This window comes from Terrapene carolina, unplaced genomic scaffold, assembly GCF_002925995.2.
Source record: "Terrapene carolina triunguis isolate 2854851 unplaced genomic scaffold, T_m_triunguis-2.0 Scaffold194, whole genome shotgun sequence".
NCBI classification, from domain to species: domain Eukaryota; kingdom Metazoa; phylum Chordata; order Testudines; family Emydidae; genus Terrapene; species Terrapene triunguis.
Genome location: NW_020664545.1, coordinates 5,923,787 through 5,947,439, shown reverse-complemented (window position 1 = coordinate 5,947,439; position 23,653 = coordinate 5,923,787). Strand labels below are relative to the sequence as shown.

The following is a 23,653-nucleotide window of genomic DNA, read 5'->3' as shown; positions in this document are numbered from 1 at the left end:
GCCGCTTCATTCTTAGACAGCAATTCGGCGGCGGGTTCTTCCCCCCGAGAGGGAGTGAGGGACCCGCTGCTGAATTGCCGCCGAAGACCCGGACATGCCGCCCCTTTCCATTGGCCGCCCCAAGCACCTGCTTCCTTTGCTGGTACCTGGAGCCGGCCCTGGGTGGTGGTCTCTCTGATGCTTATCAGTCTAAAAGGCGAAAGGATTAAAGTATCTGAGGACAGTTTCTTTCCAAGTAACAATTCAAACATTGTTAATAATATTAAATTATTAACGATTGTTTATCTTCTTTTGCTTGGAATGTTAGCCACCCTATTTTAGATTCTGCCAGTACCGTGGTGATGGGAGCCTTAGCAATGTGAGCATAATGATCGTTGTAAAGGGCTAGATTGTGACACCTTTAACTGATCACAGTAACAAGTCACCTACACAGGGAACAACTATTTAATAATGGGCTCCTCGGTCTAGTAGGCAAAGATCCAATGGCTAGAAGTTGAGGCTAGACAAATTCTCACTGGAAACAAGGTGTACATTTTTAACCAGGAGGGAAATTAACCATTGGAATAATTTATCAAGGTTATGGTGGGTTCTCCTTCACTGGCAATTTTTAACAAGTATAGATTTTGTGTTTGTTTGTTTTTTAGTATATGCTCTAGGACAGGGGTCGGCAACCTATCAGAAGTGGTGTGCCGAGTCTTCATTTATTCACTCTGATTTAAGGTTTCGCGTGCCAGTAATACATCTTAACGATTTTAGAAGGTCTCTTTCTATAAGTCTATAATATAGAACTAAACTATTGTTGTATGTAAAGTAAATAAGGTTTTTAAAATGTTTAAGAAGCTTCATTTAAAATTAAATTAAAATGCAGAGCCCTCCGGACCGGTGGCCAGGACCCGGGCAATTTGAGTGCCACTGAAAATCAGCTCGCGTGCCGCCTTCGGCTTCATGGTGGTGCTTCATGCTAAGTAAACCAGGGCTTGGCATGCAGATTTAACTACTCTCCCTACTTGAGGATCTTAATCCTCCACCCTCTCCAGCTTTTCTGCACTACATTCCCTTCTTTTGTGACATGCATATCTCCCTTTTGTCCCGCTGGCCCATTGCCCATTCTCTTAGTATCACGAGGCTTGTTGATGATTTGTTTGTTTGGGCTGAAGGGCAGGGAGGACGTGCTGTTGATTATTACTTGTGATCATTTCTAGCACAGTGCTTGTGCTTTACAAAAGGCAGAGTGCTGCACATTTCCCCGTCTCAAGGAGCTTATGTAACCCACTGTAGGACAGTGGGGGTCTTTGTCCCTCTCCACCAGCTGGTGTAGAAGTTAAAAGCCCATTACAGCTGACAGCTATTACAGTTACTCCTTTAGCTCCAGTTTATGCTTTTTAGTGCTGAAAATCACAAGTGAAACACCCTGCTGTCAGCTCAAACAGGTCACTATACTCCCAGGCTGAGGGCAACAGGTTCAGGTAGGGGAAGGCCTGGAGAACCAGTAAGAACTGAGGAAGCATTTGGGGGAACAAGTTGAGAGAGACAGGGCTTGGTGGGCAACAACTGGGAGACTTTGCCATGTACATAACTGGCCTCAAACCAGACAAGGGATTCTGTACAGCCCACACACATCGCCTTGCAGATGAATCCAAGCCATTTCTTGATAGAACAAAATCTCATGGAAGGGGGCTTCACGCAGTGATACTGTAGTGCAAACGGAAGAGAGGAGAACTGAACTAGCCAAAGCCAGGAGGGATCCGGTGGAGCTTTGGTGGCAGAAAGAAGAGGTAGCTATCTGGAAGAAGCCATCTCAGCTACTCTGAGGGAGCTCTAGAGGAGAAAAACCACAGCTCAGCAGCTCCCAAACTCCTGCTCAGATGGGGGATTCACAGTGGTACCCACCAGAACCCAGATGCTAAAACTAAACTGTATTCAGTGGAGCAGACTACAGCGGAGAGGACTGCTCCTGGTATGCAATGCTTCATCTTGACTCAAGTGGGCTGGAGGTGCTGCCTATGAGGATGATGGCCTCCCCAGCGTGCACTGCTCCATCTTGTTCCTCATGTATGGCACATGGGGATTAGGGCTCCCAGCTTGCTCTGCTCCATCATGAGCGCCATGTACAGCTCCCAGCATGCACTGCTCCATCAGACTCTCCATGTATGGCACATGGGGATTAGGCCTCCCAGCATGCACCTCTCACTCAGTCCAGTCCAGCCCATGATCAGGTCCTAGCATGGACTCCTCCATTTACCTCTCCCTCCCGCATCGGTTCAGTGGCACCATCATGTCCCCCCACCATCCAGGTCACTGGCACAGCACAATTCCCTCATTTAGGTCAGTGGCACAATTGATCAGTGGTACAGCCTGTACACCCCCCGTTGGTGGTACAGTCTTCCCATAATTGACAGTGGTATAGGTCAGTGGTACAATCCTTCCCATCTTCACCACCCGTAGATTAGTGGAACAGCCCGATAAAGCTGTTCAGTCTGAGCGACCGTTTGTGACCGTTATCCAATAGTTCCACCTTTCCCCCGCCTATCTACAATCTAGTCCAATCGGAGGGCCAGACTCCTTGATGCACAGGTGTGGACGAGCCAATCCCATGGAAGGGTAGAGAAAACGAGCCTGTGCTGGGGCGCCCGCCGCTGAGTCTTTTCCCAGAACAGGGCCGAGCGAAAGGTGGCGCGGAGCTCCGCGATAGGGAAGCCAGAAATGATTGACGGCCACGACAGCCAATAGCATGTTTTATTTGTGGTGGCGCGCGCACGTGGGCGAGGCTTTGAGTCTAGAGAGGGCGGGGCCTGTGGCCTGGTGGGCGTGGCACACGGTGGACTAGACGGATCCGGAAGGCGGCTGGGGGCGCGGCCGCGAGGGGGGGAGGGAAGGGGCGGGAAGAGCCTGTGCTGGCTGCGCGCGCAGCGGGCGGAAGCGGCTGAGGAGGCGCTGGCAGGCGGCGCCGCGGGGTTGCCCTGAGGACCGGGCCGCGCCTGGGAGGACGCAGCCGGACGCCGCCGCCGGTGGGATGGTGTCGGCGCCTCCGGCGTGAGGCGGTCCCGGTGGCCCTGAGTCCTTCCCCCCCTCCCCCCCGGGCTCAGTCTGGCCCGGCCCCCGGGGGGAGGATGGGGCCGCAGCGGAACCCGGGCAGCAGCAGCAGGGCCCCGGCCTCACCATGACCGGCGAGAAGAAGAAAAAGAAGCGGCTCAACCGCAGCGTCCTGCTGGCCAAGAAAATCATCATCCGGGACGGAGCCAGCGTGAGTCCGCCTGGGGGTGGGGGAAGGGCGGGGGCCAAGGGGGGTGGGGGAGGGTAGGAAGCTGGAGGGGTCTGGCAGCGGGGGGGGGCTTTGCTCCAGCCGATTTCCCGGCCCATCGCACCCCTGCTGGGCAGTCACTTCGCTGGCTGGTGCAGTATCTTCCCCCGCCCTGGCTGTCCCTGAGGGATCCCTAGGAGGTGGGTGCGCCGTGGCCAGCACTGGCCCAGGGTGGACAGCACCAGCCTGGTGTGGGAATCCCAGCTGGCAGGGAGAGCCCTTGTGCTCTTTGCACCACGCTGGGGCCCTCTTCAGTGTGGGGAAAAACACCGCGGTGATCTCATTTGGAGCCACTCTGTGCCGAGCTGAAGCTTGGATCTCACCGGTGTAGTGGTTCCAGTGGAAGGAAACCAGCTAAACCAACCTGTCCAGGGGTTTGTGTTTCAGAGTAGCAGCCGTGTTCGTCTGTATCCGCAAAAAGAACAGGAGTCCTTGTGGCACCTCAGAGACTAACACATTTATTTGAGCATAAGCTTTCATGGGCTACAGCCCACTTCATCAGATGCATAGAGTAGAACATACAGTAAGAAGATATTTATACATACAGAGAACATGAAAAGGTGGAAGTACCCATACCAACTGTAAGAGGCTAATTAATTAAGAAAAGCTATTATCAGCAGGGAAGAAAAACTTTTGAAGTGATAATCAAGATGGCCCATTTCGGACAGTTGACAGGAAGGTGTGAGGATACTTTAACATGGGGAAATAGATTCAATTAGTGTAATGACCGATTGTGTGTGTATTTGGGGCTTGCGTGCTTCACTGTGTTGGCTGACACTTAGGTTTGGATTTTGGGCCTTCCGTTGAGAAGTGGTTTTGAAGTAGGGCGAGACCAGCACTGCAACATCACCAGATGCTACCAGTATATGCCTATAATGCAGATTATTACGCTCTGCTGTAGTTAAATTTTAGCACCGTGCTTTGTATTTTAGACTATTGGTGTACTAGGTACACCAGAGTATAAGATACTGATTGGTGAGCTCTTTCCCATCATGTTGGCCTTCGTGGAAGCCAAGATATTAAGTTGTGGCCTCCTCCCACCATGCTAGTTCTCATGGGACCCAAGCAGTCATATCTGTAAAGTAAATGCCTGTTTCTGAGGCTAATATAGCACCCATAAAACTTTTCATAGTGCAGTTATAGCACTGCACTGGGGGACAGTCTACTTGGGTACAGCGATCTCTCAATATATTTTGAAGCAGATTGACCATCTTCCTACTTCATCAGACTTGCTAAACTGGTTTGGACTAGTCAAAATGGAAAATACTTATTTAGGTTGGAAACAACTCAAACCTGAACTTTACCTGTATTCTTTCTTGTAAAGTAAGAGATTACTCTAAACCAGTTTGACTTGTGACACTTAACACTGAATCAAACTTGGAGCCATGGGACTCATAGGGTTACTAATAGATTGGTTTTGCTAAATCCCTCCCATTAACAAATATAAAATGTCTGAACATCTGTTTGATTAGTGGAGTGTTCCCTAGGCAAACTACAAACAGTGGGAACTGAACACTTGCAGTAAATAACACGAGGAACAAGATGACTGGGGGAGGGCGGCACTAAGCAAGGTTAAAAGCCAGTGAAATGTTAATTATTGTGCTATTTCCAGGGGTGGCTACAAGCACAACCAGAGTGAGTCATTCAGAACAGTAAAACATGCGTGTGAGGTCAGTCCTCGAAGTAAATTTCACCTGGTGCTTAGTGACCAATGTCCCTCTACAGTGTAACCTTTAGTCCAGGGGTCTCAAACATGCGGCCCGCGGAGCTCCCCGTGTGCCCCTCCCCCCCCCCAGTTACTTCCGGTCACAGCCAAACTCCCCTCACCCCCCCCCCCGAGTTATTTTATGTGGCAGCTAAGCTCGCTGCTCCCCAATGTTTGGGGCCAGGTCAGTCCCCCGGCCCCGCCTGCCGCCCCCATGCACCTCCCCCGAGTGTCCCCCAGCCTCACCTCTGCACCCCCTCCTAACCCCAAACTCCATCCCAGAGCCTGCACCCCTGCCCCAGCCCGGAGCCTTCACCCAGCACCCAAACTCCATCCCACAGTCTGCACCCCAGACCCCCACCCAAACTCCCTCCCAGAGCCTTAGGCAGGTGGGGGTGGAGTTTGGGGGGGGGCAGGTTCTGGGCACCACCAAAATTTCTACAAACCTGCCACCCCTGGAAGAGGCAGAGCAGTGGTGGAGTATGGTTCTAAAATAAAATCTCTATTAATGCTAGACCGGAAAAGGGGGCTTGCAACAACCAATAGCTAATTGTGGTTAATGCTCATTTCTCCAACATGGTAATTGCACTGTCCAGACTAATAAACAGTGACAAGTTTTTAAAGTGCTTGTCCACAAATGCTAGAAGTCTAAATAATAAGATGGGTGAACTAGAGTGCCTCGTGTTAAAGGTGGATATTGATATAATAGGCATCATAGAAACCTGGTGGAGTGAGGACAATCAATGAGACACAATCATTCTGGGATACAAAATATATCGGAAGGACAGAACAGGTCGGGGGGGGGAGGGGAGTGGCGCTATATGTGAAAAAATGTAGAATCAAATGAAGTAAAAATCTTAAGTGAATCCACATGTTCCATGGAATCTCCATGGATAGTAATTTCATGTTCTAATAAGAATATAACATTAGGGATCTATTTTTGACCACCTGACCGGGACAGTGATAGTAACGATGAAATGCCAAGGGAGATTAGAGAGGCTATCAAAATTAAGAACTCCATAATCATGAGGGATTTCAGTTATCCCCATATTGACTGGGAACATGTCGCCTCAGGACGAAATGCAGAGACCAAATTTCTCTATACTTTAAATGACTGCTTCTTGGAGCAGCTGGTATGGGAACCCACAAAGGGAGAGGCAGTTCTCTATTTAGTCCTGAGTGGAGCGCAGGATCTGGTCCAAGAGGTAACTATAACAGGACCGCTTGGAAATAGTGACCATAATATAATAACTTTTAACATTCGTGTGGTGGGAAGAACATCTCAACAGCCCAACACTGTGGTATTTAATTTCAGAAAGGGGAACTATGCAAAAATGAGGGGGTTAGTTAAACAGAAATTAAAAGGGATAGTGACTAGAGCAAAATCCCTGCAAGCTGCATGGACACTTTTCAAAGACACCATAATAGAGGCCCAACTTAAATGTATACCCCAAATTAAAAAACACAGTAAAAGAACTAAAAAAGAGCCACTGTGGCTTAACAACCATATAAAAGAAGCAGTGAGAGAAAGAAAGGCATCTTTTAAAAAGTGGAAATCAGATCCTAGTGAGGTAAATAGAAAAGAGCATAAACACTGCCAAATTAAGTGTAAAAATGTAATAAAAGGCAAAAAGGAGTTTGAAGACCAGCTAGCCAAAAACTCTAAAGGTAATAACAACGTGTTTTTTAAGTACATCAGAAGCAGGAAGCCTGCCAAACAACCAGTGGGGCCCCTGGATGATCGAGATACAAAAGGAGCGCTTAAAGACGATAAAGTCATTGCGGAGAAACTAAATGAATTCTTTGCTTCAGTCTTCACGGCTGAGGATGTTAGGGAGATTCCCAAACCTGAGCCGGCTTTTGTAGGTGACAAATCTGAGGAATTGTCACAGATTGAAGTGTCACTAGAGGAGGTTTTGGAATTAACTGATAAATTTAACAGTAACAAGTCACCGGGACCAGATGGCATTCACCCAAGAGTTCTGAAAGAACTCAAATGTGAAATTGTGGAACTACTAACTATGGTTTGTAACCTGTCCTTTAAATCAGCTTCTGTACCCAATGACTGGAAGATAGCTCATGTCATGCCAATATTTAAAAAGGGCTCTAGAGGTGATCACAGCAATTACAGATCGGTAAGTCTAATGTCCGTACTGGGCAAATTAGTTGAAACAATAGTAAAGAATAAAATTGTCAGACACATAGAAGAACATAAATTGGGCAAAAGTCAATGTGGTTTCTGTAAAGGGAAATCGTGTCTTACTAATCTATTAGAGTTCTTTGAAGGCGTCAACAAACACGTGCACAAGGGGGATCCAGTGGAAATAGTGTACTTAGATTTCCAGAAAGCCTTTGACAAGGTCCCTCACCAAAGGCTCTTACGTAAATTAAGCTCTCATGGGATAAGAGGGAAGATCCTTTCATGGATTGAGAACTGGATAAAAGACAGGGAACAAAAGGTAGGAATAAATGGTAAATTTTCAGAATGAGAGGGGTAACTAATGGTGTTCCCCAAGGGTCAGTCCTAGGACCAATCCTATTCAACTTATTCGTAAATGATCTGGAGAAAGGGGTAAAAAGTGAGGTGGCAAAGTTTGCAGATGATATTAAACTGCTCAAGATAGATAAAACCAAAACAGACTGTGAAGAACATCAAAAAGATCTCACAAAACTAAGTGATTGGGCAACAAAATGGCAAATGAAATGTAATGTGGTTAAATGTAAAGTAATGCACATTGGGGAAAAATAACCCCAACTATACATACAATATGAAGGGAGCTAATTTAGCCACAACTAATCAGGAAAAAGATCTCGGAGTCATCGTGGATAGTTCTCTGAAGACGTCCACGCAGTGTACAGCGGCAGTCAAAAAAGCAAACAGGATGTTAGGAATCATTAAAAAGGGGATAGAGAATAAGACAGAGAATATCTTATTGCCCTCATATAAATCCATGGTACGCCCACATCTTGAATACTGCGTATAGATGTGGTCTCCTCATCTCAAAAAAGATATACTGGCATTAGAAAAGGTTCAGAGAAGGGCAACTAAAATGATTAGGGGTTTGGAATGGGTCCCATATGAGGAAAGATTAAAGAGGTGAGGACTTTTCAGCTTGGAAAAGAGGAGACTAAGGTGGGATATAATAGAGGTATATAAAATCATGAGTGATGTGGAGAAAGTGAATAAGGAAAAGTTATTTACTTGTTCCCATAATATAAGCACTAGGAGCCACCAAATGAAATTAATGGGCAGCAGGTTTAAAACAAATAAAAGGAAGTTCTTCACACAGCGCACAGTCAACTTGTGGAACTCCTTGCCTGAGGAGGTTGTGAAGGCTAGGACTATAACTTGGTTTAAAAGAGAACTGGATAAATTCATGGAGGTTAAATCCATTAATGGCTATTAGCCAGGTTGGGTAAGAAATGGTGTCCCTAGTTCGTCAGGGGGTGGTGATGGACAGCAGGAGAGAGATCGCGTGATCATTACCTGCTAGGTTCACTCCCTCTGGGGCACCTGGCATTGGCCACTGTCAGTAGACAGGATACTGGGCTGGATGGACCTTTGGTCTGACCCAGTTCGGCCATTCTTATGTTCATGCTGTATTATAAACTGGGCCCTACGAAAGTTCTTGTTGCCAGTTCTGCTGTGATCCAGGCTGCTTAAATAGTTCTGTACTCTCTGAAGGGGCCTACCTGTTGCCCAGAGTTCATAACCTCTGCTGCTCTGTTGAGGCAGCATATAGTCTTTCTAGCATGAGTTGGGAGAATACATGTATTTTTGTTTTGACCAAGTGACAAAAAGATCTAATTGCAGAGTTTTGCTTGAAAGGGTGTAACGGAAGGATGTGATGGGGGAAGAAGAGAGAGATACTTCCCCTCACAGAAAGAAGTTCTCTCTCTTCCTACCAAGACAGTGTAATGGGATGGGGGAATTAAATATCCATGCAACTTGCACTTTTCTCTAGCATTGCTGGCATAATGCCACCTTCACATTTTGTAGCAACAGAGAAAGGGTTTGTCCAGTTGTTTGTGTAGAATAAAAATAACTTCATTTAATGACCATATTTCCCTTGAGTGTTCCCTGTTTTGAAGGTGTTTTTATCTTTGAATCAGATTTACAACCTGTTTAAAGGAAGCATCTTTAATAGAAACTGTTAATACAACTAGGGTCTCAGAATCTACTTGTCTTCTCTTGCTCTGTTAACAGTTACTCTAATCTGCAGCTCCCCTAGAATAATTCTGCTAATATTTGAGGTAACAGCAGGCTATAAATTCCAGCATACCTTTCACACTGTGCCACAAATAAACTAAATGGGAAGCCCACTCATCTACTCTAGAAAAAACACACACAAGGGCTACATTCAATTTCCATTCAAATTCATGGGAATTGTCTTAATTCCTTAGTTGGCTTTGAAAATTTTAAACAGCTTGATTGAACAACAGATGTACTTTATAATGTATCAGCACTGGTCTTGGTGCTATCTGTGCTTTCTAGTGTGTTGAAGTCATGTAGGCCAGTTGCACTAAAATCCCCTCTTGTGAAAGGCATGCTATGCTTCTGAGTGTTTGATCTGTGCGATTCCCTGACGCAGCTGAGTTCAACCCTGTTTGCTTTCTACACTCCCTTGTGACTCCTGTTCTCCGTAAGCCTGTGACCTTGCAGGTACACCTACACAGCAAAGGAAGACCTGGGCTAGTAGCTGAGATTTAGCACCTGGGGAAATGTGTTTTTCTGTAGCTAACTCCTCTATCAGCATTTGCAGGGAAATTCAATTGCCTCCCTTCGGTTGTCCCCCAGGAGCTAAGGGGAAGACTTTCAAAGGCACAAAGGGCAATTAGCTGCCCTGTTCCCATTGGAAGTCAGTGGGAGTTGAGCATCTACCTGTCCTTTATGCCTTTGAAACTCTCCCTCTATATGGCTATGAATTTGTGCCCCAAACCACTTTTCAGATTTCAGGGTATTAACATGTTTTTTCTTTCAGCGACAGGGGATTGGAGAGCCCAGTGTGTACCATGCGGTGGTGGTGATTTTCCTGGAGTTTTTTGCCTGGGGGTTACTCACCACCCCTATGTTAACGGTGAGTAACTGACTCTTGCTGAGGGTAGCATGGTGGAAATGCTGAGGTTGAGGATTTCAGTGACGATCTGGGTACAGTTTGGGTTTGAAGCATGAGAGGCAAAACCTAGGATACTGTATCTTATATCTGTAGAACTCATTCCGAAAAGTACTTTACCAAAGGAATTGCTGCAGCCATCTCTGGAGTGGAACATGGCCATTGTTTAAAACCACATAAGAATGCTGCTTAGTAATTTAGGACAGAGAATGAAGAATACGTTATTTGAAATGGAATAGGGGATTTAGTGAGGCAGAACTTAAGAACCCAAGCTTGAATTTGGCCAGAATTTCTCATTTAAAGCTCGGGTACTGGTGAAAAGTGCCATCTTTAATTGAGCAAGGCCGTGATGTTTTATAACTCCTCCAATGACTGCACCTTTCACACAGGGGCTGGGACATTGGTTTAGTACTGATGTAGAGGTAGGGTTGCCTCTTTCTGAATTACCAGCGGCATCCCCTGCACTGTCAAGTCCTGTCCAATTACTGACCACACCCAACCTTGCCACGATCTCAGCTGGGGGTGACAGACTGTCATGCAAAATTGTTTGCAGTGTTGTTGTAGCCATGTTGGTCCCAGGATATTAAAGAGATAAGGTGGGTGAGGTAATAAAATGTTTTATTGGACCAACTTCTGTTAGTGAAAGAGACAAGCTTTCGAGCTTACATAGAGTTGTTCTTCATATCTGCGCTAGATGACCCTGTGATGACCAATATAGGCGACAAAGGAAATGCCATGATAAAACCAAGAACAAAAGGTTAGTTTTATCAAAAGAACTAGAATTCCCAACTCAGATATTTATCTTGAATTTGAGTTAAGTGACTGGAAACTTCCAAGTTGGCAGCTTCAAGAGGGATTCTCAGCTTTCAGAATTTATTTTCGGCAGCTGGTATGACAAGTCACATTAGGGTTTAATGTACCATGAAGATCTGTGAGCTGATTTCTGGGATCTAGGTAATTTCCATACAAAGAAGGTCTTGTTCACAAAGGCTCTTAGAAGTACATTTACTAGTATAAAATGTAAGTCAAGTAGATAAGGGGTACAAAAATAAGAAGAGAGTGACCAGGAAACACTTATTGAGTTAAATGAAGCAGAAATAGGGATTAGGCAGATGGGGCAGAGATGGAGAAATGTTTGTCTGTCTGAAATGGCCTCATAGTGTTAGAGAAACTTGGACACGAGCTCACCCCTACCCAAATCCAACACAGTCACACGTCTCCCTGTGACATACCTGGGAGAAGTGGCTGCCTATGTCACTGATGAGGAAACAAAAGGGCTCCATATATTTTGTTAGCAGAGCATGTGTGTACTGTGATTGTGGCATGGGAATAGGAGTGTCAGTGCTGTGGGCAAATATGGACTGCAGGCTTATTTAGTCTCGTTTGATGTGATCCTCCTGGCCTTTAACAGCAGAACTTAGTGGAGGATCTGTAAAATTGTTGACTTGGTCTCCGCAGGTGTTACACCGGACTTTTCCTCAGCACACATTCTTGATGAATGGCCTGATCCATGGGGTCAAGGTAAGGAATTATTTCCTTCCATTTTAAAGAACCAATGCTGTAGAAACACGATGGGCCAGACCACCTTACCACCTGGGCTTTGTTCCAACCTGAGAACAGGGTCAGTAGCAATGGAAAGTCATTATAATCAGAGTGCTGTTTGGTGTGATTAGTCCAATCTATAGTGGGTAAGTGGCCACCTTATTGGCAAGCACAGCAGAAGGGTAGTTCTGTTTTCATGCCCGGTTGATTCTCTGTGTGCTAACCCATTTAGGTATTTTCTTCCAGAATAGCACTGACAGTCTGCTGGATAGCCCAGGAAGCCTGAACTCCATGCCATAGGCGCCGACTCTGTGGGTACTCCAGTCCTGGAGCACCCGTGAAAAAAATTAGTGGATGCTTAGTACCCTCCAGTAGCCAGCTCACCACCTCTCCCTCTCCCCTCCCCTCCCCCAAGCGCCCTCCCATCCGCCGGCAGCCCTGCTGATCAACTCCTCCCCTCCCCAGTACCTCCCGCCTGCTGCGATCAGCTGTTCTGCACCATGCAGGAGGCGCTGGGGGGGGGAGGAGCGGGGACAGGGCGCGCTGGAAACTGGGCAGGAAGAGGCGAGGTGGGGGTAGAGCGAGGGTGGAAAGAGGTGGGTGGAGGTTTGGGAGAAGGGGATGGGGCTTGGGGTGGAGCACCCCCAGGGCCTGGAGGATACCAGCGCCTGTGCCTCATTCTGTGCTTACAGCTAAGAACACTCCACAACAGCATGAGAACAGCCTAGTGACCAGATTCTAGATAATAAGAAAACCAAAAAAGTTGGTATTGTTATAGCTCTCGAGTAATGGAATTAAAAACAATGTAACCGTGATCTAGAAACTCCGCCATCCCACAGTAGATTGGTAATTACAAAGTCACGTAGCAACTGGTGAAATGGTTTTAGAATAGTCCAACACCTGTGGAGGAATTACAGAAGCTGGCAAGAACTAAAACAAAATATTTTCTAATTTGCTTGGTAACGTGGCAGAATTGGTCATTGGGCTGGGCATCGGTATTAGCAGGAGCACCCCAATTAAAGGAGCATGACTATCATTGAAGGATGATTTTTCTCAGGTGTGGAGCTGCTCAAACAATCTCGTGTATATGTTAAGGTGCTCATTCCCCCATTTTGTCACGGGTGTGAAAGATTTGTAGATATGGGGAACTTTTACAGAGGCTGAAGGGACTTGGCCTCTCTTCACATCCAACCGGTCTCAATGTAGAGCCAGAGCTTTCCCTGAATTGCAACAAATATTGACATTTTGGAGCTTTGCCAACCTCTTCAGGCAGTGGTAACTCCCTGCTGCACAAATAGACATGGAAAGACCACAGCTGCAGACTCCGAGCACTGAGAAGGAAAATAATTTCTGAGCATTTAGCAGTTTTTCCAGTATAGAGATTTCAGCTATCTAATGAAGTGTCCTGTTTTGGTAACCTTGACACCTCCTAGAAATCCAGTACAGTGGATTGCCAGCTCCTCTTGTTTGTATTGGTGACATTACAGCTCTTACTCTCCTATTGCCAGCCAGAGAAAGTGGCTGTGGGATTTGTACCTGGTGTGAACCCCTCTCTTCTCCTAGGGCCTGCTGTCCTTTCTAAGTGCCCCACTGATTGGTGCTCTCTCTGATGTCTGGGGCAGGAAATCCTTCCTTCTCCTCACTGTGTTCTTCACGTGCGCTCCAATACCTCTCATGAAGATCAGCCCATGGTGAGTCTATGCTTGGAATGGAGATGATGTGAAGGTGCAGTGATATGGGAGGGATCAGTCCAGAAGATGAGTGAGAGCGTCCAAGAGGAATTTGGAGGTGTAGTCACTTGAGATGGTGGAGTTAGGAGTATCTGGAGGTGCAGTGACTGTGGAGGAGATTGGAAGTGCTTGGAGGATGAAGAAAAGGAGCCTGAAGAGGCAGCATTTCCTTGATCCAGAGCTTCCTTCACACACCATTGGATTCCAACTCCAGTCAGAAAGAAATGCCTTCTCCTAGTGTTTGCTTCCCACTACTAAAAACCGCATCAGTACTGAGTCGCATTAATGTTCCCTTCCTGGGTGGGACACTACCAGAGATGGGTCTGGACTGGGTTTTTAAGCCATGAAGTAAGTGTTAACCCGAATAGAAGCCCAATGGCATTTCTGAGCACTTCAGGATGAAGTGAAATGAAATGAATTGAAGCAGGGGTGTGGAGAAGAGACTGTAGTTCAGCAGCATTAGGCTCTTGTGGGTTTTTTTCATGTGGTTTCCTCTAACTCTGCCCCGGGAACATCTCTTGCAGGTGGTATTTTGCTGTCATTTCCATGTCTGGCGTCTTTGCTGTCACCTTCTCTGTGATTTTTGCCTACGTTGCTGATATCACACAAGAACATGAACGCAGTACAGCTTATGGCTTGGTAAGGACTCACATCATTAGTTGATTCCCCAAAGAGATACTCCAGCGCTCCAGAATTCAGAGAGTTGGAGAGGAGGGGTGCAGGACCATCTTAAGAGTATCCTCCCCATGGGTATTGCACACAGGACTTCTGCATTCCTCACAATCCACTGTGTCCATTGCTGGTTCCATGCCTGACTCCAAATGGAGCAACATGTTTAGAAACCAACCCCAGAGCTTGGTGCTGTGAAACCTGGAATCCAGCTGTATTGTCACTTCCAGTCCTTTCTCCAGCCTCTGGCACTACACCACGCTGGCTTCCATGCAAACACAAATAGAACAGTGGCTGTGCACCTGTGGCTTCTGCTGAACTATTCTTGCATAGTGTTATAATAGGATTACTGAAAACGCCTTAACCAGAGGCATCTCAACCAATACTTATCACCCATTGTCATGACCTAGCCTCAACTCTACCAGGGGGGAAATACCATATTTCTGTATTCCACAATTCTGGAGAACCTGCCCAGATGGTTTGGCTACTCTATAGGTGGTGGAGCTGATGGCCTTGGATGACTCTGGGAAAGAGGGTAGGCTCTGGCCAAAAGATACAACTACTAAGATTTGTATTGTGCTGCAGGTGTCAGCCACTTTTGCAGCCAGCCTGGTCACAAGTCCGGCGATTGGCGCATACCTGTCCCAAGCCTATGGTGATACGCTGGTGGTGGTGCTGGCTTCAGGGGTTGCTCTACTGGATATTGGCTTCATTCTGCTGGCTGTGCCAGAATCTCTGCCGGAGGAGATGCGCCCTGTGTCCTGGGGAGCTCCCATCTCTTGGGAACAGGCAGATCCATTTGCTGTAAGTAGTTTGCTACTAGCAATTTTTCACTGCAATTTAACTTCTAGATCTATTTCCCCAAGTTCCGTGTTGGTTCTTCTAACAGGAGGGTGAAGATAAAAAGGGAATCATTTTGCAAGAGGCAAAGGATGTGAATTTAGACATGATTGTATCAGGTGCAAGGATGATGATGTCTGGCTGTATCTTTATTCAGTGCTGGGTAATGGGTTCCGAGTATGTATGGCTACGTAGTGTCTAAAACCAGCTTCCAGTGTCGCTGAAGAAAGTTCATCATCTTTTGGTGGCAATAACTGATGGTGTGAGTGCAACTCCTATTGCTTTGCAGTTGCACTCTGTGTAGCCATGCGAAAGACCTAGCATGTTGCTGCTTCTGTTAGCCTGGGGGAGTGCTGGTTGGGTCCCTTGAAAGGGTTATCTTGCTCATTTGTTCCTCCCCTTCCTCTCACTTAGGAGTCCCTGCCCATATTAATGTTCCAAGGAGAGCCAGAGTTACAGAAATCTAGCTGGATTCTCTGCGATGCTCTGCATTAGCGGGGTGAAGTTTCCCACAGCTGGGAAGCTCTTCAAGGCAGAAACAATTTGGTGCCAGGCTGACTGATCTGTCATACAGATGTGTCCCACTGATGTGCAGAAATTCTGTTGCAGAACAAGCCCTTCCAGGGTGCCCAGTGTACTAAGTAACCTATGTGTTGGGTTCATATCAGAGGAGCCTAATGGTCCTGTTTGTTTCTCCAGTCTCTCCGCAAAGTGGGCCAGGATTCTACTGTGCTTCTCATCTGCATTACTGTCTTTCTCTCCTACCTTCCTGAAGCCGGCCAGTACTCCAGCTTCTTTTTGTACCTACGACAGGTCAGTCATTGGAGTTAGACTAAGATACAGGTTTGTAGTGCGTGTTGTAGTCTCATGCATTTGTTTTATTTCCTTCCTGACTATGCAGTATGGGGCAGCAGCTTCTGCCCAGTGATCATGGGCTGGGGGAATTTGCAGCTTGGCTGCACACCAGCAGCCCTGGTTTGCCACTGCTGACCAGAAGCTCTTTCTCAATGAGGGTGAAACAGTACCAGTAACCTGCTTCCTCTCTGTTAGAAAATGTAGGATCCCCAGGAATGCTGGTTAACTGCGCAGCCCTGATGTGCCTTGCGAATGCAGTCCCCAGACTAATCACTAGCCACCTGCCCTGGACTCTGTGCTTACCCCACCTTGTCACCTTCTTCAGGCACTTGGGACAGCGTATCCATTCACTTAGTTACTTCTTTAGTCCATGGAAACCTCTTCCATCTTGTCACTGGGGAGGCTTTGATGTTCACTTTCCCATGAGGAGGTGGAGGGTGAAGTTGTGTAATGCTCAAGCTACTGATATGTAGTATCAGTAAGCACTAGAGATGGCTCTCATGGCGTGGCTTTTCTCAGGTACAACACAAAGCCCTTTGCCTGAAATGAAGTCCCCTTCTGATGTCTTTGCAGGTCATTGGATTTTCCTCAGAGACTGTGGCAGCCTTTATTGGTGTGGTTGGAATCCTCTCCATATTGGCTCAGGTGAGAACCCATTCTCTGGGTACTACTCTCAAACCCCTTGGTTATGAGAATACACAAACATGTATGACATTTGAGGATTGGATTGGCAACTGCCAGAATCCTTTTGTGAAGCCTTAGCAATGTATGTTACTAGCTGCAGGACAGCCTAGGGGCCTGACAAATCTGGCAGTGAGGAGAGTTGCCTCCTCTTTCTTCATCACTTTCTTGTCCAGTGTAGCGTCCTCCTTTCTCCCCACTGTAGTTTGATAACATCATCTCATTTTCTCTTTCCAGACAGTAGTGTTGGGGATTCTCATGCGTTCAATAGGAAACAAAAATACAATCCTCTTGGGCTTAGGCTTCCAGATCCTACAGCTTGCCTGGTACGGCTTTGGATCGCAACCTTGGTAAGAGTGGGTCAGCATTATTCAATAAACAATTGGCACATTTCTCATCCCTCCCCTCTTTAGGCAGCTGTTTGTGTCCAGTGCAGTTGTGCAATGTTCTCCATTTGGCCACCAGAGGGAGATATTTGTCTGCTCGTCCAGCCTTAGTTTGCAGTACTCCTTTTGTATGGAAAGCTCTCTTCCTTTCTGCTTAATGCAGTGGTTTTCAACCTGTGATCCACAGACTAGTCTAAGATTTCCAAAAGGTTTTCCACCTCCATTCGAAAAAATTTTAGCGCTCTGCAAATGAAAAAAGGTTGAAAATCGCCCGTTTAATGGGCTGATTTCTCTTTCTCTTGTAGGATGATGTGGGCAGCAGGAGCTGTGGCTGCCATGTCCAGTATCACTTTCCCAGCCATCAGTGCCATGGTGTCCAGGAACGCAGATCCCGACCAGCAGGGTACGTCGCACTTGTTGAGTTTCTCTAATGGTTGGATTAAAATTCATCCAGCAGTTATCCTGACAAGTTTTCTACTTCTTTTACATCGGTGGGGAGAGAGCGCTACCAATACTGTAGGGAGGATAGGGGTATCTCTCTAACCCTTCGAAATCCAGTGAACATCTGGACACACCCTGTGCAGCATCTCTGTATGGCTTCAAAGCTGTATGCCAACCACCCTCCATGTTAATTCTCTGGTGTGTACAGCGTGAGTACTCTTAATGGGCACCTATACGCTCAAAAGAATATAGGATTAAGAATATAGTTTATTAGGTATACTAGTTTCTAGGAACTAGTTCACACTGTCAGCCTATCTAGACTGGTATCTGCCTTTAACAATACTTGACGCTGAGGAAGGGTCTCGTAAAACACTCCATAATGCTTATGTGCAACATTGAACAGCTACTCATTTGAGGTAGGGAGGAAGTTCCTGCTTGACCATCCACCTACCTTGAGTTTGTACCCTGAATCCTGAGGTCAGATTGCCTCTAATTCAACCTCCTATGTTCATCTGTGAGTTGTGGACTTAATCCTGTTCTTGTGCAACAAAGGTTGTCTTACCTATAAAGAGATGCCCTTTAGAAAGCTGGAAGCTTATGTCTTCCCTGTCGTCACTTTTTCTCTCAGGTGTGGTTCAGGGGATGATCACTGGAATTCGGGGGCTCTGTAATGGGCTGGGGCCAGCTCTCTATGGCTTTGTCTTCTACCTGTTCCATGTGGAATTGAATGAAATGGCTGAAGTGGAAACCCTGGGTAAGGCCACGAAGGTCATGGTCAACCCTACTGATGAGGTATCCTATCCAGTTTCATCACTTGCTTTTGTCTGTCTGTCTTCCCACTTCACTGCGACTTACAGCATTAATCGTTCCTGTCCTTTGCTTTACAGAGTAGCATTATCCCGGGGCCCCCTTTCCTCTTTGGAGCATGCTCAGTCCTGCTGTCGCTCCTAGTGGCCTTGTTCATTCCGGAACACAATCTTGCATTGAGATCGGGCAGCCATAAGAAACACAGCAATGGAGCCCAGACCCACACCCACAGCCCGCAGGCTGGAGGATCAGATGGCAAGGAGCCCCTGCTGGAGGACAGTAGTGTATGAGGGGAGAACTTGAATCTCTTGCTTATCAACTCCAAGACAAGGATGGACTGTACCAACTGGAGTTGGGGTGAGAATGGGGGGAGGTAATGGACTGTACCACTAACAGCTAATGAGGGAGGGAAAAACTGTCCTTCAGAGCCAAATACATCCAGCTGGTGCAAAAAATGAGATTGTACCATCTGGTGCTGAAGGAAGAAGTTCAACTGCACCATGTGAAGGGATAGTTCTTAAGGAAAACCTGCTTTTGTATGTGAATGGTGAACTTCACAGTGTCGCCTGCCATATATTCACCTTGCCAATGAACGTGAGGAGCCAGAATTCTATCCCTGCTCTTCAATATAAACTAAATGATCTGACCGCAAGAGAAAACCAAGGCATCAGTTACTTGTCCTTTTCCCCCAGTATAATCAGTACTAGCCTCTGGCCCATCTCTGCTTGATGGGCTAACCTACTTCAGACTGAGGACTGCAGGAGCATAGAAGTCACAGTCCAAGCCTGTATACTCAGCTCATGCTGAGAGTACAAGATGGTCTGATACACTAAATACAGAGCAATGTATGTGTAGAATAGACCAGTCCAGTCTCCAGCTGAGTAGATCCTTACTTCTTGAGGATCTGACGAATTTGCCTATTCCAGCCCATGTGATAAATTCAGACCAAAACCAATTATATTGCAATAATGTTCTGGAAGAGGTGACGAAAGGTAAAGGTTCAGCTGTCACTGTCCTTCGCTCACATGGGAGTGAGTGACTGGGTGATGAAAAGGCAGTCGTGAGTTACGAATTTCTTGTTTTGGAACAACTACACTCTTCCTTAAATGGAGTGTTTTGTCTGCGCTTCCCTCTTCTAGAAGCGGATTGAGAGGCTCAGAATTTTTCATGGAACTGGAACATTAGAAAACATGCTTCTCTGAGACTGTTCAAAGAAATGGCTTAATCCAGGTTACGCATTTTTATAAAGCATATTTCTTCCCCCAAACTGCTGCTATCTGATGTAGGAAGCACCTGATGATGGCTCTCTGGGAGTTACAGCTCAGATGGCACTGCAGCCATTCTGCTCAGTCCATCAGCCTGAAAGGCTGCAGCACAAAATTTGCATTATAACTGAATATATAGATTTGAATCCAACATGGCATTTCTGAACCTCCTGCAGGGCACAGCCATCTTGCTGAAAAATGATGTCTTAGTGACCTCAGCTGTTGGGTTGAGCTCAGCTTAGAATTAGAGCAGCAGAGTCAAGCAAAGGCTCAAAACCTGATGTGGGAAAAGTTAAGAGAAATGTGCATTTTTGGTGTGTCAGGGATGCTTAGCTAATTACAAATACATAAAGGGGCATTCAGAGAGGAGAGAAATCAATTATTCTTATCAGTCTGCGAAATCAGAATCAGAAGTAATGGGCTTGAGCAGTTACAGGGAAAATATAAATCAAATATTAGGAGAAACTATAAGCCAATTGACACACAAGCAATAGAACTAGTTAAGGGAGTTGTGGATTCATCCACTGGAAATAGTCAAGGCTTGGACTAGAGCAGATGTGATGCAGTAGCTCTCTTGTTATTGGGAAAGTCTTCTGTGTCGTGGTTTGGGTCAGTTACCTACCACAAATCTGTGCCAGCAGGAGTCTTAGCCTCTCAATTCATTGGGAACAGGAAATCACAGCTAACCTGACTAAGCACAGCTGCAGAGATCAGCTCCTAGAATGTTGGTGTCACAAATACCCATTTGCAGCAAGGCTCAGAAATGCCATTGACTTCTAAATGAATTTCAGAGCCGGTGAGAGATGCCAGGTGGAGAGCCCTGGGGACTGAAGTCCTCTAACCACACAACAGGTACGGTACAGGGACCGGCACTGCAAGCTTCCCCATCCCTCCCGCCTGAGGGACTGCTTCAGGCGTTGTGGGGAGTTCAGGCTCCAGGGCTCATTCAGTTTATGGCCTCTTGTGAGGCTACCAATGTGGGACCAGTTAATGTCAATGGTGTCAGCAGTTTTGGGATGTGGACAGCCGTCCAGTAGGAAGTGAACTGAGAGATACAAAATGAATTTCATGTAGGCTATTGAATAGCTGTTGGGTAGTAACAGCTCACTGTTCCCCTAGACAGGGTTTGAGCTAATGACCTAGTATCCATTCACCCAGTCCCCTGAGTCAGCCAGTTATAAGAAACGGTAATATTAATTAAAACAAATATAATTCACAATTTAGAAACCATCTTTATCACCAAAGGCCCCAATCCTGTAGTTGGATTCATCGTCTTATGCCTCTGCAAAGGCCAGGGAGCTTCAGGGGAGCAGTATGTGAGTGCAAGAGTTTGCCTGCATGGATCCGATTGCAGGGTTAGGGAATAATCTAGCAGAAAGCTTCACTGAACACAATAGTTCCAGTTTTCTCAAGGCTTGTCCTTGTTCATTATCAGGAACATCTGGTACTGTCCATGCACAGCAAAACCAGATCCCAAAGGAAATCACCAGGTTTAAATTCCTTTTCCCCTGTCCAAAAATCCTTGCTCTGTAGAATACTACAGCTATAGGGTTTTGTTTGTTTTTAAAAAGCCATTTTGTGAGTACAACAAAGTAAAACTGCCAATTCATACTCTTACATTTTGTATTAAAATTGGCTGATGTGCTTTTCTCCCTCTCCCCCCTGAAACTAAATGAAAGTAATAAATACAATTACCCTGGTCACACTGAGGCAATCAGAACTGCAAGGTAAAATATAACTGATGAAACACCACAAAATAGACTGTAAACTTAATATATAATATATTATAAATTATATATATTTTTTAAAAAAAATCCTTCCCTTTATTTAATACCTTAGCTTATTAAAACTGACATGTTCTGAATCTAATTTCCTTTTCACCGTTGATGCTGCCTGTGGCTTTTTATTGGTCCTTCACTCTGCTTGGATAGGGAAACTAGTCCGGTTAGTTTCACTTGGGCCTTAGTAACACATTGTTGTGATGTTTTGAGTTTCCAGCACTGCAGCAAAGCACTTAAATTCCTCCAGAAACTGTTTTGACAAACTCAGTACAACAATTTTTGTAATAGATTGTGTAACACCACATAACCCTAAACCTTGGGCCCAAGTGACAATGTTACTCGAAGTAAAATAACTAAACTATATTTCTTGGCTAAGGCTGTCTGTTTACAAGCAAATTCTTGAAGAAACTAGTTTCTAAGGCTTGATCTACACTTGGAAGTCTTACCAGTGTAATTATTGTCATGAAGGGTGTGACTTTTTTTATGTATGCAGTTATACCAGTGAAAGCCCTAGTGTGGATGCAGCTATACTAGTATAAAAGTGCTGTACCAGTATAATTATTTCCCTTTTTGTACAGGAAAAACTACTTTAGTATAGTTAAATCGGGTCTTGTCTACACTAGAAAATTGTACTAAGTGGCAGTACTGCTGAATTATTCACTCTGGAAGCTTGAATGCAACTTAATGGCAGGGATGTTTGCATTCCATGGGAGATTCCACTAATTATCAGTAGTGAAGCAGACAGAGGAATTTGTTTGCAAATCCTTGAAATTACACCTACCTTCTCAGGAAACTGGGGAGGGTCTTCTAACCCCACCCACAGACTCGGTCCCCTGTATGATCCACCATTCTGCCTTTTGACTCAGAAGTATTTGGCCAGGCTGTAAAGGAGCTAGAATTACAGGACCTGAATGAAGAATCTCGTTATTCTGAAGGGCCAATAATTCTGTAGCACTCCCCGTAGAAACTGGAAAAATCTGTACAGAACATTCAACTAGTGGTGTTGATTTTTGTTACTTTATATGAAAAGCTGCATATTTTTTTAAAGTACCTTTTTTTAAAAACCCCTGCAGCATGATGCCAGGCACTGGCCGTCCAACATCAATATTATTTCCCAAGTTTGTTGTCATAAAACACAGACGAGTAACTGCGATGAAACTCAATTGTGGCTGAAAGCCTTTCACTTCACTGCCCCCTGCTGGTTGAGGTAAAGATGGCCTTTCCTCTGCAGCTCCAGCACTGATGCAGGAGTTCAAGTTTAAAAACCGATCTTGTTGGATTAAAAATGCATTAAAACCAGTACTTTCTCACTCTGCTTTAGTTTTGCAAATTAGAAACAATTCAGTGAAAAATTCCTGTTTTGTTCGGTCTTTCTCTGCACCTGGGTGGCTGCAAGTGATCATTGAACGGTGCAGGCATGTGGAAAGGCTGCAAGTTTTCATGGAGAATGGCAGCACTTCCCCTCTTTTTAAATTAATGGAGTTTGCTCTTTGTGATGTTGATTTGTGTTCTTAGCTTATGATGAAATGTATTTTGTTTATTTCAATTGTTTAGAACTGGCTAATCTCTCCCACTGATGGGTTATTTATTAAACTGCTACTTTCCTGGTGCAGTAAAATCCTCTTTGCGATCTCACTCTTCTCCTAAACCATGTGAAACGAGATGGCCTTTAAAAATCTGTGCCTGTGATGCTTGAAGTGACTCTTTACAGGGGTCCTAAACTACTCTCGATCCTTGGGTGAGGTGTGCTCTAAGGATTAGATCTCCTGACGTCTGGTCTCCCGGTGTCTTTTCTCCCAGCTCTTCCTGAAGGCTGATTTACACACAAACTTTCACCCATTGAACTCTATGCGCTTCCGAAAACCGATTTAGTTATTTCACAGCAAGTTTGTGTAGATACTTATTTTAGATATGTGGCTGAGATAAGTGTCCAGTCAGACTTGAATCACAATAACGAAAACTGTATTCATACCTTTTGCCTGTAAATCAGCCCCGAGCTGCTGTCCTCTTGAGTGAATGTGCTCTCTGCCCTTCTACCTATTTCCTACCTCGCCAGGACTGTCATGAGGCTTAAATAAAAGTTGGAAAGGGCTTGTGCTCTCCTTGGATGAAAGGTGCCACCTTAGTGCAGAAGTACTGTTAATCACTGGGATTCACACTACAAGAAACCACTCTGGGTGTGATACAGCAACAGTAGCCCAGATGCTGTGTGTAGCGTGACCCAGTGCATGCAGTGCTGTGATGGTCAAATGCCCTACCCTGACTAGCATGACGTGTGGATTGTCTGCGTTCAATAAGGATTCTCACATGCTTACCAGGACTCATTGGCAGTCAGATATGATCTACATACAAGCATCTATCTATCATTCTTGCTTTTGCACACACTAGATCCACCTCCCACGAGCTTGTTTTTGTGACCAGGTGGTCAACACACATGCTGTAACCAGCTTTTCAAACTCCCATATTCTGTTCGTTTCCAGCCAGGCGTAATTTAGATCCTCTCCCTTCAAAAATAACAGGAGTACTTGTGGCACCT

At 45.7% G+C, this 23,653-nt stretch overlaps 1 protein-coding gene across 1 annotated transcript; it reads left to right on the top strand.

Annotated features, from left to right (window-relative positions):
• The first annotated feature begins 2,990 nt into the window (after window positions 1–2,990).
• On the top strand, window positions 2,991–22,735 carry LOC112123915 (hippocampus abundant transcript 1 protein-like). Its single transcript, XM_024222480.2, has 12 exons — window positions 2,991–3,244; window positions 9,989–10,084; window positions 11,579–11,641; window positions 13,226–13,353; window positions 13,917–14,031; window positions 14,647–14,865; window positions 15,601–15,714; window positions 16,330–16,401; window positions 16,675–16,787; window positions 17,129–17,226; window positions 17,893–18,056; window positions 18,152–22,735. The coding sequence occupies exons 1-12, from the start codon at window positions 3,161–3,163 to the stop codon at window positions 18,359–18,361; spliced, it is 1,476 nt and encodes a 491-aa protein (XP_024078248.1). The 5' UTR covers window positions 2,991–3,160; the 3' UTR covers window positions 18,362–22,735.
• The last annotated feature ends 918 nt before the right edge of the window (window positions 22,736–23,653 follow it).

What these genes read in the sequence shown, in the direction of transcription:
- LOC112123915 (XM_024222480.2), top strand. Translation starts at nt 3,161, where the DNA reads ATGACCGGCGAGAAGAAGAAAAAGAAGCGGCTCAACCGCAGCGTCCTG. An exon ending in GCCTGATCCATGGGGTCAAG is followed by an intron (nt 11,642 to 13,225) that starts GTAAGGAATTAT and finishes CTCTTCTCCTAG; the next exon opens with GGCCTGCTGTCCTTTCTAAG. An exon ending in AACAGGCAGATCCATTTGCT is followed by an intron (nt 14,866 to 15,600) that starts GTAAGTAGTTTG and finishes TTGTTTCTCCAG; the next exon opens with TCTCTCCGCAAAGTGGGCCA.